The sequence below is a fragment of the Camelus bactrianus genome, chromosome 34, assembly GCF_048773025.1.
Source record: "Camelus bactrianus isolate YW-2024 breed Bactrian camel chromosome 34, ASM4877302v1, whole genome shotgun sequence".
Taxonomy (NCBI): Eukaryota; Metazoa; Chordata; class Mammalia; order Artiodactyla; family Camelidae; genus Camelus; species Camelus bactrianus.
This window is the reverse complement of record NC_133572.1, coordinates 3497740-3513105: the sequence shown is the minus strand read 5'-3', so window position 1 is coordinate 3513105 and position 15366 is coordinate 3497740. Positions and strand designations below refer to the sequence as shown.

General features: G+C 44.1%; 2 protein-coding genes across 6 annotated transcripts in view; both read right to left on the bottom strand.

Annotated features, from left to right (window-relative positions):
- Positions 1 to 15366, bottom strand: part of RAD51AP1 (RAD51 associated protein 1) — a 35292-nt gene that overhangs the window by 5661 nt on the left and 14265 nt on the right. The window contains exon 9 of one of the 5 annotated variants that reach the window (XM_074357638.1): positions 12532 to 14714. The exons of 2 other annotated variants lie outside the window; for them this stretch is intronic. In XM_074357638.1, coding sequence (XP_074213739.1) covers positions 14560 to 14714 — 155 coding nt within the window. In that variant the 3' untranslated portion in view covers positions 12532 to 14559. Of the gene's footprint in view, positions 1 to 12531; positions 14755 to 15366 lie in introns of those variants that run through there. 2 more of the 5 variants (XM_010964736.3, XM_074357639.1) reach the window with 2 other exon arrangements.
- The window catches only part of DYRK4 (dual specificity tyrosine phosphorylation regulated kinase 4), a 45728-nt gene that overhangs the window by 25446 nt on the left and 4916 nt on the right, over positions 1 to 15366 (bottom strand). The window lies entirely within an intron of this gene.

Sequence of the window (15366 nt, the reverse complement as noted above, 5' to 3'; positions counted from 1 at the left end):
CCACGACTCCACACAGCAGAGCGCCCAGAGTCAGAGAGCGCAGCTGGGCACCTGCTCCTCACGTCCCAGGCTGCGGTCGCTGCGCAGACCTCCGGCAAGTCACAGACAGCATCGCTCCCTCTGCCGCTCCCAAAAATAAACGGGTGGGACTGCATCAAACCAAGAAGCTTTTGCACAGGAAAGGAAACCATCAACAAAATGAAAAGGCAGCCCATGGGATGGGAGAAAATATTTGCAAATCCTGTATCTGGTAAGGGATTGATTAATATCCAAATTATGTAAAGAACTTAAACAAGTCAACATAGAAAAAAAAAAGCAACCCAATTAAAAAATGAGTAGAGGAGCAGAATAGATATTTTTTCAGAGAAGACATCCAGATGGCCAACAGGCACATGAAAAGATGCTCAACATCACTAATCCTCAGGGAGATGCAAAGCAAAGCCACAATTAGGTATCACCCTCCACCTGTTTGAATGGCTATTATCAAAAACACAACAAATAACAAGTGTTGGTGAGGATGTTGAGGGGGAAGGGGAGCCCTTGTGCATTGTTCGTGGGAATATAAATTGGTGCAGCCACTATGGCAAATAGGATGGAGATTCCTCAAAAAAGTTAAAAATAGAACAACCATATAATCCAGCAAGTTCACTTCTGAGTATTTATCCAAAGAAAACAAAACAACTATCTCAGAAAGGTATCTGTACCCTGATGTTCACTGCAGCATTATTTACAATAGTGAAGACATGCAAAAAACCTAAGTGTCCATCAACAGATAAAGATAAAGAAAATGTGAAAGATGGGTCGATACAGATACAGATACACACACTACTCAGCCACAAAAGGGAAGGAAGCCCTGCCATTTGCAACAACATGGACGGACCTTGATGGCATTATGCTAAGTGAGATAAGTCAGACAGAGACAAATACTGTATGATTTCACTTATATGTGGAATTTTTTTAAAACCCACAGACTCATAGATACAGAGAACAGATTGGTAGTTGTCAGAGGCGGGGGTGCCAGGGTGGATAAAGTGGGTGAAGGGCATCAAAAGGTACAAACCTCTAGTTATGAGATAAATAAGACCTGAGGATGTAATGTGCAACATGATGACTGCAGTTAACATACTGTATTATGTATCTGAGAGTTGCTCAGAGAGCAGATCTTAAAAGCCCTCATCACAAGAAAAACTTGTAATTATGCACAGTGCTGGATGGCAAGTAAACTTGCTGTGTTAATTATTTTGCAACATAGACATAAATCAAATCCTTATGTCATACACCTGAAATTATATCAATTATATGTCAAGACACGCTACAGACCAGGAGAAAATATTTGCAAGACACATCTGATAAAGGACTGTTATCTAACGTATACGAAGAACTCAAACTCAACGATGAGAAAACAAACAACGTGATTTTAAAATGGACAAAAGACCTTCACCAAAGATGATACACAGATGGCAAATAAGCAAATGAAAAGATGCTTTACATCTTATGTCATCAGGGAAATGCAAATTAAAACAACACTGAGATGCCACTACACATCCATTAGAATAACCCAAATCTGGAGCACTGACACCACCAAATGCTGGTGAGGCTGTGGAGCCACAGGAACGCTTACTCATTGCTGCTGGGGATGCAAAATGGCGCAGCCGCTTTAGAAGGCAGGTTGGCGGTTTCTTACAAAACTAAACATATTCTTACCACACAATCCAGCAACAGTGCTCCTTGGATTTCAGCCAAAGGAGTTTCACCATATGTCCAGACAAAGACTTGCAAGTGGATGTTTGTAGCGTTTTATTCACGATTGCCAAAACTTGGAAGCAACCAAGGTGTCTTTCAGAAGGCAAATGAATACACTGTAGTACATGTGGACAATGGAGTATTATTCAGTACTAAAAAAGTGAGCTATCAAGCCACAAAAAGAGACGGAGGGAAGCTTAAATGCATATCACTATGGGGAAGAGCCAGTCTGAGAAGGCTACACACAGTATGACATTCTGGAAAAGGCAAAACTATAGAGACAGTAAAAAGAACAGTTACCGGGGGTTCGGGGAGGGGAAAGAGTGGTGAGAAAGTGGAGTATGGTGCATTTTTATTAGGTCAGTGAAACTAGTCTGTGTGATGTAATGGTGGATACATGACACATTTGTCAAAACCAAGTAAGTGTACAACAGGAAGAGTGAACCTTAATGTAAACTATGGACTTTAGTTAATAATAATGTATCAATACTGATCCACCAATTGCAACAACTGTCCACTGATGCCAGATGTTAATAAAAGGAGAAGCTATGGGGGGTGAGGGGGGCATAACGGAACTCTAGTTTCTGCTCAATTTTCCTGTAAACCTAAAACTGCTCTTAAGAATAAAGTACACAGAAGGCAAGTCAACAGCTAGGAGAAGGTACTGGCAGCATGTACTGCTGGCAAAGGATCAGTAAGTGCTTTGAATAGTTCATATTTACTTACAAATAAATACAATGTTTGTGTACATTATTTATGTTTATTTATATTTTATTTATATGTGTTATATATAATATATAAATATTCTACAAATCAGTAGGAAAAAGACAACACAAAAGAAAAATATTTATGCAAAAACAAGCACGACCAGGCACTCCACAGAAGAGGAAACACAAATGGCCAACCTCATTAATAACCAACACAGTGTACATTAAAATACAGGAAAATATTGTCTACTAAGCTTGCAGAATAAAAAGCCACACAATATCAAATGATGAAAAGGATGTGGGCCAACTGGTGTGTGTACCTCCTGTTAGAGGCAAAGCACAGCGGTACGAGTGTTTTCAAAACCAGTTGGCATCATCTGGTAAAGTTAGGTACTCACATACCCTGGTACCCAGCAATTCCCCTCCGAAGGGCACACTCTAGAAACCCCTGCACATGTGCACCAGGAGACATGCACCACAACATGCACAGCACCGTTTTCAATGGCAAAAACACAAGGGAAAAAACACACACGCCCACCAACTATAAAGCCAGTAAGAAGTATGATGTGCCCCTACCCTTGACTACAGCAGTGAAGCTGATTCCTAAACAGGTTCCAAGAACAGCGGTGATATTCGCAATACCTAAGAGGCACAGGCCCTGGCCAGTCAGAGCGGCACCCTGATCAGTCCGAGGGAACGCCAGCCAGATGCTGGCCAGTGTATGCTAGCGTAGTGCTGACATACAAAGTGAGCTGCAGAGGAAAACTGAACAGAATGATTTCATATCCACAAAAACAAAAAACTTGCAAAATTAAACAGTACATAGTTTAGAAGGTTTAGAGACATATAAAGAAAAGCAATGAAATAATAATAAATAATAAATGCAGTAATTAGAAATAACAATAAGAATGTAAAACTCAAGGGAGTGGTTACCTCCAAGGGGTCAAGGAACAGGGGGAAATAAGATAGGGCGGACCCCACAGGGGCCATCTTTCTTACAGTGTGTGTTGGATACACATGAAGGTGCTCACTGTATTTTCATTCTTTCTACCTTACACATGTTTAAACATTTAATAATAAAAAACCAATTTCAGCTGTACACCAGAATCGACATGTTGTAACTGACTATACTTCCATAAATAAATAAATAATTTTAAAAAAGAAAAACCAATTTTAAAAAGCATGAATGCACTACAGAATAAAATCTGAATTGTGCTTTCAGCCTTTCTCAGCAGAATTACTTTTACTAGTAACCTGTTTAATCCCCTTGGGTCCCCGTTTTCTCCTCTGAAAAATGGGGGTGTTGACTCCCTCAACATTGTTGAAAAGAGCAAATGTAAAAAGCTCAACACATATAGGGGCAGGGGCTGTATTTCTAACATTGCCTCATCCCACCTCCAGTGTCAAGCAGAGAGACTCTAAGTTGTATGGTCTGAGGAAGCTTTCAGGAGGAGTTGTCTACTCGCTCTGATGCATCCTGGTACCAGAGACACTCCCCGACGCCCGCTGGCCCCACCTCCTGTCACGACAGCTGAAGGTAAACTCAGGACTTTGGCCTCCTCTCTCTCAAATGGAGAGCACGCATGGGAAGGCGGAACGAAGGGCCTGGTGCCTACTATGTACATCTCGGGAGGAAGAGCGGGGCCCTAGGGGAGAACAGGGAAAGTCTGTGAGCGCTCACTCCCCAGGTCACCCAAACACAGGTGTTAGACTGCTTGCGAGGCCTACTTTTCACTGAGCCACCAATCCTAGATTGGCTGCTTGTGGTTCTATTCGCAAAATGTTTTGACGTTTTAGTTCTGTGATCATTTTAAGTTCTTCTAGCTTGAACCGTCCATTTGCATGTAAAAGGTGGGTTCATTCTGTAAATAATAGGGTACCACACCAAAACTGGAGGCTGGAGTCTCTGCTGCTTGTTGTCTCTACACTTGTGACTGATTGTGGATTCAATTCCTTTGCAACGCCACCTGGTCAGACTGATTGTTGTTCCTATGGAGTACTGATTACAGAAAGGAGACAGAATGCGTGGCCCTCATAGCCTCTTCTGCTAGGGGAGGCTCATTATAAGCCTGTCTCCCATGGGAAACCCCTTTCTGGTAAATGCAGAGGAGGAAAGAAAATGAAAGCAACCAGTATTTACTGGGCTTTCAACATTTGCCAGCCAGCAAGCGTAAGTCCTCTTCTCTTGCTTAATCCCACCATAACTAGGGGATGTAGGAACAACTGTTCCAGGGTCACAACCAACAAGCTGTCAGAGACAGTCTAACGAAGGTCTTGCAGTTGGCATTTAAATGCGTATCGGTCCGCAAGCGATAGAAAAGAACTTTTAAAAATAATTGTCCGTGACCCCTGCAGATTCTGATTTCAGTGATCTTTAAAATCTCCCCTAGTGATATACGACCAAGGTTGGAAACCACTGATCTAGTTCAGTCTCAGCTCCACCTCAGTGAGGAGGATGAGAGCTGGTCACCACCATTCTCACCGCTGTCGGCACCATCTGGACTTTCTACAAAGAATCCCAATTTTAAGCCACATGAGAAGTTTGGTTTTTTGTTTTGTTTTGTTTTTGCCTGTTTTCTTCTCCAGTTTCCCTAGCACCTAGAACAGTTCTTGAGATGAATAGAAACTCAGTAAATATTTGCAGAGAGAACAAATGAATAAATACTTCCCCAATTTCTATTACAAGAGTACACATCAAACGCTAATCTGTGCCAGGCATTGTCCAAGGTTCTGGCAATTCAGCACTGAACCAGACCAAGAACACCTGTGCTGTTAAGGAGCTTCTTCTCAACAGCAGCGCTGCCCAGCAGGTGTGTAACACAAGCCATGCGGGGCGTTTTAAATTTCCCAGCAGTCACATTTAAAAAGTGAAAAAAAAAAAAAAAGGTGAAATTAATTGTAACAATATATTTTCTTTAACACAACATATTCAGAATACTATTTTAACATGTAATCAACATAAAATTATTTTTACAATGTGACTGAAGTATTAATTAATGTATTCTAAAATTCACCCAATGATAAAAAGTCATCAGTAAGATATTTCCTGTGTGTTTTCTCACACCAAGCCTTTGAAACCTGGTGTGTACTTTTCACGGACAGCACACCCCGATTTGGACCTGCCTGTGTCAAGGGCCCCGTAGCCTCATAGTCAATATGGTGGCCAGTGGCTAGAGGATGAGACAGACAATAAACAAGTAAACAAATATGCAACATAACAGAAAGGGTGGTGAGGGAAGACCTGTCTAAGGAGGTGGTATTCACCAGCTGAATGACTTACAGGATAGAATCAAAATAACAGAACAATGCTTGCTCTCCTAGTGCTCAAAGTAGACAAAGCGTCTTTAGCACGCTCTCGGTATCCTTTGTGACACCCACTCCCCCTGCTCACTAATTGTCAGGGAAACGGTAATAAAACATCCAGGGTCAACAGAGCTCCCTTCCTCAGGCTCCTCCCAGGTTCTTCCCCTGGGACGGCCTCCCCTGAGACACCGGAGTTCTGCCAGCAACTCCAGTCCCCGAAGTGGCTGCAAGGCCAGACTGTTCTCTTTGAATAGAGTTGCAGGAGAGCCAAACATCCTCCAGCTTACTAGCTGAGAGAACTGAGGACTCAGGGCGAGGGTATGACTCCCTGCCGGCAGTCAGGGTAAACCATAACGCGAGAGCATTTTCCCTAAGGGCAGAGGGGTGCTGTGTCACCCAGCGGCTCTATGAGGGTTCTGTGACCCTCGCACTGAAGGGAGACATCGAAGCCACGGGACCCCGGAGATCTCTCAGCAGCAGACGGCTCTACTGTTCTACCACGTTGTAGCCAAATGAACGGGGGCATTTTAAAAAGAACCGGATAAAGACCACCCGTTGTCTCAAAGCCAGGGGAAACAATTCTTTAAAAAAAAACACATTTTACAAAATCCCTTAGCTGAAACACTATCAAGATCCACATTTTAAATATTTATTTATTGTTATAAACATTATCTTTATAACACAATGTTAAATATCATGAAATAAATATAAATTATTATTCATTTACTTAAATATGTAAAATATTTTTCAACACCTGCTTGGGGCAGTTGATAGGCTGAGATCCACAGATCTCTCAACTTCAGTGGCTTTTTTCAGGTGAAGAGATTCTAATTCTCTCCTTTCCTCCTCCAACTAATGTCATAACCATGCACTGAAACCCAAGAGTTCACATGCTGAGAACAGTTTTCGATTTATTTGCATTTCCCTAAGTTGAATAGACTAGCTTCAACTGGATGAGAATTCCCTTGAGGAAAATGCACAGACAGTGAAAAGACATTTACTTAGGACCCATCAGACTAACCACTGCTGTACAGACAATAGTTATAAGGTTAAATAGTATTTTTAAATGATACTGCAGCAGAATTTCCTTTCCTTAAAATTAATGTAAATAAATTCAGTGTGTTAAGGAACTTTATATAAGGCAACACTTAACAGAGTTGACATTACTCAGCAAAGAGGCATGGAGAGGCATGGAAGAGACTGGTAAGAATATGGGTTCAAGAGGGGAGGGTACAGCTCAGGGGTGGAGCACATGCTTAGCATGCACGAGGTCCTGGGTTTGATCCCTGGTACCTTCATTAAAATAAACAAGTAGATAAAGCTAATTACTTCCTCCCCCTGCCAAAAAAAAAAAAACCCAAAAAGGATTCAAATTCTGTCCTCCACTCATTGATTTATGGCCATGGGCTAGTTAACTTCACTTGAACCTCACCTGCTCCATCTGTAAAATGGGGATAACAGTACTTGCCTCTAAGGTTCTTACGAGTGTCATCTAAGTACCCAATAAAGGTGGCTAAGGAAAAAGTAAGCTGCAAAACTCTTGATTATTTTGCCAAAGTAAAACCATGACCAAGACTGTTCTGTCTGCATAATATTTTAAAATTTGAACAAAATGTTATCTTTATGATATTATCACGTTTTGCTGTAGATTTACTATTTCAAAGATCTTGTATTAATTTGTTTTATCAAAGGACATGTTTTAGGTATTCATAAATGTTTATACCTATAAATTGCAAAATGTTCTTTGCTGGATGTGGTCATAGCAGGGGTAGGAATGGGGAACAACAGGCTTTGCTTTAGGGAATAAGTTGATGACTCACAGTCCTGAGGGGGAGAAGGTTAAGTCAGGAATACTGCCTGGAAGAGGTGACCCAGGAGCCATTAATTTTAAGGAGGTGGTGATGACTTACGGGGAGGAGAATTTTCACTAGGCCTTGGGCAGGCTGCTGAACTCGCCCTCCCAATCAGGGATGCAGGCAGCGTTCAGAAAGCCAAACCTGAATGCTCTGGGCTGCGGTTTGCTGCCAAGTTTTCAGAACAAAGATCCCAGACAATATGATCTTTTGAGTTAAGTTATGAAATCCAAACTGAAGGTGTCAGATTTAAAAATACACTTGATAAACTGACTATACTACCATAAAAAAAAATTAAAAATTCAGCCCAGACAAAAAAACTACACCTGATTTAGATGTTGCCCTTGTAAGTGGTAATCACAAAGTCACCACATCACAGTATCACCTTCAGTGCTGTGGCGTTTTACTACTTTTTGAGGAAAAGTAAAAAGAAAAACACCATGTCTGTTATAGAAAAAAAAAAAGAAAGACACCGTTTCTAGAAATGGTCTTGGATACTTTATCAAAACCATTCTAGGACACTTCCAGTGTGGGTCCAGATATAGAAACAGAAGCAGAATAATAAACACTGTGGAAGAGACACTAGCCCAAGATGCCTCGCCTGTTAGATTAAGACCTTGCAGTTCTCAAGTTCAAGAAACTACATCCTGGCTGTCCAGCTGACTTTCCCTCAAGCCCACCCAGACCTGCCTCTGCACCTTCCTGTCACCCTGTCATCAAAGGTGCTTGGGGTATGACAACCCCACTGGGCCTGGGGTCCCCAAGATTTCATGACGAAACCTCTCTTCCCCAAATGATATTCCTCACCTTCACAGAGGTGAGATTTTGTTTCTTTCTTGCTTTCAGAATCGGGAAGGATGTCACACTTGGCTTTTTAGCATCCATTTTAGTCCTGCCGGAAGGAGAGTAAACTGGCATTAGGAGTAAAACAGAGGTCATGGCCCTGGGCCCCAGGCGGGAAGAAGGCAGCACTTGGAGAAGAAGAGGCTGCAGGTCCAAGAGCACAGCCCAGACACTGCTGCTCCTCCGTCTCCCTTCTGGTGCCCAGCGAGGTCGGGAGGGGGAACACCTGGGTGCCAGTCCCCAGGTGCTCAGGGCAGAGGGAGACGGGAGCCGAGAGAGGATGATGAGCTAGTGCGGAGCTTAGCATCTTAGGACACCCAGCAAAAAGCCCCACGTCCCCCAGCTGCCTGCAGAGCAGACCATGCTCTTGCCACAAGCACCTTTTCGCCTAAAATATGGATATATCCATCACTTAAAGCCTGTAGAAGAAAAGGGGATAATTGGTAGAAACACTTTTTCTGGATCTCATTCAGCCACTTTTGCATCTTCTCCATTCAGAGCACATTTCCCAGAATTATTAACTCATGACAAGAAGAAACATTAACTCTCTCATAAGTTTATGGGATCCAGTTTAAGTGGGGATTTGGGGAAGTGGAAGGGAGGGTCCAGTGCAGTTATTCTTGAAACTCTTCATGGTCCACAGACTCACAGACTAAGAGCTGGAAGCTTTTAGAAACCGTCTCACCCATCTTCCCTCCCCGGGTAGGAATCCCCTCGAGAGCATCCCAGGAAATCCCTCATCTCTGCTTGAATGTTCCTGGACCAGGATGCACTGCTTTCCCCCCAGGCATCCCATTTCACGCCCTGCTGTTAATGTCCGTGTGGTTGGTGCCCCACAAATGCTGGCTGAAGAAGCGACGTGGAGAAACAGCCTCCACTGACACTTGTTATCCTCTACGGAGCAACCAAGCACGCACCCCCGGTCTTCCGCTCAAGAGCTCTTCCGTCTTCACAACTGTGGCTTTTTGACTCCCCAGCACCTGCTCATCCCCAGGCATCGTGTGGTTCTATTTCAAACCCCTCCTCATCTGATGATGGAGCATCACGCTGAGCCTGGACTGTGGCTGTCCCTCTCTGTTTTCCAGTGTTTAATGACCTCTTAGAGGGGCTGTGGTCTTCTAGAGTCTAGATTAAGTTCTGATCAGTGCTATGTCAGACAGCCAGAATGCTGCATCCCTCATCGGGTCACGGAATTTCTATAAATGCAGCCTAGACCAGTATTTGCTCTTTTTAGCAGTCACAACCCACTCACGTTGGGCTTGGGCTCAGCTATAACCACTGACTCCCGGCCCTGGTCCTCCACACGTTGGGAAGATGCACTTCTGCCCAGGTGCCGACAACAACAGTCGGAAAGTGGCGGGCACATTAGACTTCCTGCAGGTTTATCATCACCCTCTTTACAAGGACCAAACGAAGGCAGGAAATAACAGCCTTAGGTCACAGAACCAACCTGGCAGAGTCTGTGTTCAGAGAAATCCTTGGAAAGCCTAGATTTTCTGTACCTACCACATGGAGGTGATTAAATCCCTCAAAAGAGACTGGCGACAAAGGACACTTACATGGGCCTTTCATGGCCTGAACTTTCTATTTAAACGGCCTCACACTTCTACCAAGTCTCTACTGAAGCCTGAGCGGTGAAGCCTGACTTAAGATTGTTGACCGCCAGTCATTTAAAACAAAGTCAGAGGGGAGACAGGTTACTTGAGCCCTGAATTGACTGATGGACACTTCAAACAGTAAAGGCCACAAATTAACTATGGACTTTTTAAAGATCCCAAATTCTGCACTGTTCATCCCCCTTTGAAGGAAAAACTTTGCTAATACCGGGAATTACCCTCGAGTGGCAAGTACCACGTAGAGGACAGTGTGGCTTGGTGCCCGGCAGGCACATGGGCTGCTCGGGAAAGGCTGGTTAGCAGCCTATCCTGGTGGACTCACTTTTTGACGACGAAGAGGACTAGACGTGCAGTGAAGATCAAGAAAGGGGGCAGAACGCTCGTGCCGCACGTCGTCGGGGTCAGGGTCGTAAGCAGAGTGCCGGCAGGTCTTATGAGTTCCCTAAAATCCACCTCTCCCCAACCTGCACTCAGCCCAAGCCAGCGACACATTGTCCCAACACAACAGTACACTGATGCGCTGTGAGGATGCAGCGGCTCAGAGAGAAATCTGAAATGGTACTTGCCGTCTCTCTGCCCTGACACCGCCCACCCCTCCTCCGGCCCACACCCCTTCTCGCCTGCACCCTCTCCCCGCTGGGTCTCGCGCCCGCCACCTGCTGCCCGGACGCTGGGACGCGCGCGCCGCCCCCTCCCTTACTTGGTGCCGATGAGGGTGGGCGGTGGGAGGAGCTGCATCGGGCCTGCGCAGACTGCGGGCGCTGCCGGCTCCGACCCGTAACCGCGTGCAGGTGGAGGACCACACCCTCCTCCCGTCGCTATAGAAATGGTTTCCGCCCTTTTTGTGACTCCGGAGCTGAAAGGCTTGGGCTCTGGTCTGGTCGCAAACCACCTTTCACATCAGCCCAAAGAAATACCCCTTTTCCTCCTGCTTCCCTTCTCTTGCACCCCCTCCCCCGTTCTTTCAGGTTTGGGACAAGAATTGAAGGGCATCCACAGGATGGAGAGATTTGAGTTGATTGAACAGATTCATGAAATGATCCCTACCCTCCCCCTCCTCAAAAGTTTCTGGTTATCAGAAGCAAGTAGTAAAAGTTCTGGATATGATTTGTTTGTCAGATGGACACTTTTTGAGCACGTACTCTGCACCAGGTTTTAAAAGTGGAAACACTAAATTTAATATTTGAATGTCAATAGCATGGCCTGGAGGAATACACTCTGATCCATGGAGGAGACAGGCGTTCAAATAAAGCTCTCTGAAACAGCCAAGTTGAATCTGAGTCTTCAAGGACAAGTAGGAATTAGCATAAAGAAGGCAAGAAGGAAGGATCTGAAGACTGGGAGCCACGGCACCAGCATGCAGTGTGGTGTGGCAGGGGTCACGCGCGCACAGGGCGGCACCAGGCAAGGCCCAGGACGTGGGCAGGGGCCAGTCTGATTAGAAATGGCTCCCGAACTAAACAGGACAAGGAGCACGTGTGCTGATTTTAAGAAGAGGGGTGTTGGTGCTCAGATTTTATTTTAGAAAACTCTGTCTAGTAATAATGGCTTGAAGAGGAGGCCAGAGTAGGTGACCAAGAGGCCAAGATGCTGGGTAGAAGTGGTAAGTGATGATATGTCAGAGTGAGGACAGCAAGTGGAAGGAGACAGAGGTTTTGAGAAATGCAGGAAACGGAACAGGGCTTGGGGACAGGACGTGAAGGGCGAAAGTGCCCCAGGCACCTGCGCTGATTGAAGGTGCTGCTCTTTACTAACAGAAAACACAAGAGGGAACACGCTGGGGTAGGGGAGGCGTTGTTCAGCGATGGCCTACAACAAATCAGCAACGGACCGGGCAACAGGCCGTGTCAAGGGCAAGGTCTGGGCTCAAGACCCTGACTCGGCAGTCACAGTCACTCAAGCCTTAAAAAAGACAGGGGCGGGGGAAAAGAATGGGGCCCCACAGAACATGATACGGTGGTGAGAGGAGCGGGTACAGCTGACGCAAAGATCAGAAAGCTGCAAAATAACGAAGAGTCGGCAGGGAGATGCGGGCAAATTACAGAAGAATGGAGTCACAGGAGCCCAGGAAATAAACAGTACTAAGCAGGGTATGGTGCACAGGGTCTACAGCAAGGTCAGGCGAGAAAACTGTGCCCTGGATTTGGCAACAGAAAGGTCAGGAGTGCCTTCTGCAAGGCCGGTTCTGACAGACAGAAGGTAGGTTTCAGTAGAAGCCATTCATGTGGACAACACGGAGAAAACAGGCTCCTCAGGCTGGTCCAGGTGATTAACCGGTGACACCAGCACTTAACCCAGGGCGGGCTCCTGATAGGTGTTTCCTGTTAAACTGCACCAGGTAGAGCGAGCGCCTCAACGCCGTGTAGCTGGGAGATGTTCTGAAGAAGGGGTGGCGGGGGGTAGGCGAGGGGCGCACGGCAGTGTGAAAATACGCACCAGACAGGAAACGAGCATGACAGCGACAGGCAGGTGCTCGCTCGCTTTAATCGTGATTCTAATCACCTGTTTTCTCATGAACACAGATGATCCCATGAACCCGAGAAGAACTGAGCTAAGTAGTACACACTTTTTAATGGTTAACATGATTCAAAGAATTATTAAAAAGTGATGAGGAGCTGGTTGAAATTCTCGCCACAAATGTAAAATATCTATGACCACTTTTATTCACAGTGAATTCAGATCTAAGCTTCCCGAAGAGCTGCGTCACCTCGTCATGCTGTCTCATCAACAGGGATGACCAAGCACCTCACAGCCACCCTCTGAAGCACTGGCTTAGCACAGCGATTAACAGCACGTCCCCTGTATATTGTCTGCATCTGTTGAGATGATCATGTGACTTTTGCCCTTTCTCTTGTGGATGTGGTGTATGTGTCACATTGATTGATTTTGATTTGCGTATGTTGAACCATCCTTGTGTCCCTGGGATGAACCCAACTTGATCACGGTGTATGGTCCTTTTTTATGCGTTGTTGGGTTCTGTTTGCTACCATTTTGTTGAGGACTTTTGCATCTATGTTCATCGACAATATGGACTTACAGCTCTCCTTTTTGGTAGTGTCTTTGGCTTTGGTATCAGCATGATGCTGGCTTCATAGAATAGAGTCTGGGAGTATTCCCTCCTCTTCAATCTTTTGGAAGAGCTGGAGAAGGACTGGTATGAGCTCTTCTTTGTATGTTTGGTAGAACCCCCGGTGAAGCTGTCTGGTCCTGGACTTCTGTTTGTAGGGAGGTTTTTCATTGCTGATTCTATTTCACTTCTAGTGATTGGCTGTTCAAATGATCTATTTCTTCTGGATTCAGTTTTGGTGGGCTGTACGTTTCTAGAAACGTGTCCATTTCTTCTGCGTCGTCCGGCTTATTGCCATGTAGCTGCTCACAGTGCTCCCTCGTGGCCCTTCGTGTTTCTGTGCTGGGGGCTGTGAGCGCTCCGCTTTTGCTGCTTGTTCTGTTTACTTACATGCTCTCTCCTTTCTTCGGGGTGAGCCAGGCCAGAGGTTTGTCCATTTTGTTTATTCTTTCCCAAAACCAGCTCTTGGTTTGACTGATTTTTTTCTACTGTTTTTTTTAAATCTCTATTTATTTCCTCTCTGATCTTTATTCTTTCTTTCCTTCTGCTGACTTTGGGTTTTGTTTGTGCTTTTCCTAATTCTTTTAGGTGGCAGGTTAGGTTGTTTATTTGAGATTGTTCTTCTTTTCTGAGGAAGGCCTATATTGCTATGAACTTCCCTCTTAGGACTGCTTTTGCTGCAACCATAGATTCCTCTCTATATTGACAACAAAAGGGCTAACATTTTTTTTTTTTTGCAAAGCATTCATTTTATTACAAAATGTAGACAATTAGAGACTGATGGATGTATTGCTATCCAGTAAAAGAGCGTATCAAAACTTTCTTGCTTTTATTAAACATTTGGACTGAGGGCTTCATAAAATGTCCCGAAATTCTGTTCGCTACACAATAACCATCTATTTCTAAGGAGGAGACATACCCTATAGTATAGCAACTGTTTTAATGCAGGATATAGAAACTTTTGGGTAAAATATGAAACATCATTGCAATAAAACTGACATTGTAGTTTATGAAACATAAGATTTCAGAAATGTCTCCTGGGAGAAATGGGAATTTTCCTTTTGCCAGATGAACTCTGAACAGTTAAAGTTCAGCTGCCATAAACTAGACAAAGCCAGAGACAAGCATTGTGTTACTAGGAAAGACCAGCATGTAATGTGGACATCCTCCACCTCAAACTGACAGCCACTCAATGGCAATGACTTACTATATACATATAAGGGAAAGAGAATGTGCGCTCCAGAGGGAAATGACATGACAAGGTAAAAATTCTTATAAACAAACATCTTACTGAAGTATATAATCACAAAGGCATAGAGATAATTTATATGACATTGAAGGATTCCTTTATATTACAATACCCTCCTCAAATATAAACACACTTATAAAACTGAGACTCTTAATCAGCCATTCCCTTGCTACTTCGCTCAGCTACTAGCAGCAGTGGGATGCAAAGGTTTAACTCGCGCTAATCTGGACAAGCCAAGGCGAAGACTCTGATTTGGGGACTTCACAGACACGCCTGTCAGTGGGCTGCGGCCACCACTGCTGCTTCCGGATACGGCTGGAAAAAACACATCACCTGATACTGACAATGACAGAAACCTCACAGCAAAGATCAGCTGATAAAACAGAAGAGGCGAAAAATAAATAAATACAGCATTATCCTGCTATGCAGGTTCCATCAAGTTATATATGAGATCAAAAGTAAGTGCTAAAGAGCAGAACATACGTAATACTGCATATTTTCAAACATCTCCAGAGGCCAAGGTAATGACACTAAAACTTTAAACGTGAAAGCTGAACAGGGAAGTTGGGAGCAAAGAACGTTGGTTGTAAAGGGATATAAAAATGCACACAATTATCTCTCTAAAGTAGTAGCATAAAACTGATGCATTTTTTAAAATTCTGCAACTTTTACAAGTAGTACTCCTTACAGAATCTATTTTTTCAAATATTAAATAACTTTAAATACGACAAATACCATTTTTATTTATTTAGGCTAGTCTCCTTTATGCTACCACTCTAACGTAGCAACTATTTCCGACAAGTATTACATTTCAGAATTCATCCTCGTAAGTGTTTGTAGTCGATCATGATTAGCCATAGTAAGTGCACCTGTGTGAACCTTCTCCACATAAATATTTACAAACACTTCCATGCTTCTAGCCATCTGATTTATCAGCCTTAACTGCAGGTACATGCTATATATTGATCAAATTCCTACAACACGC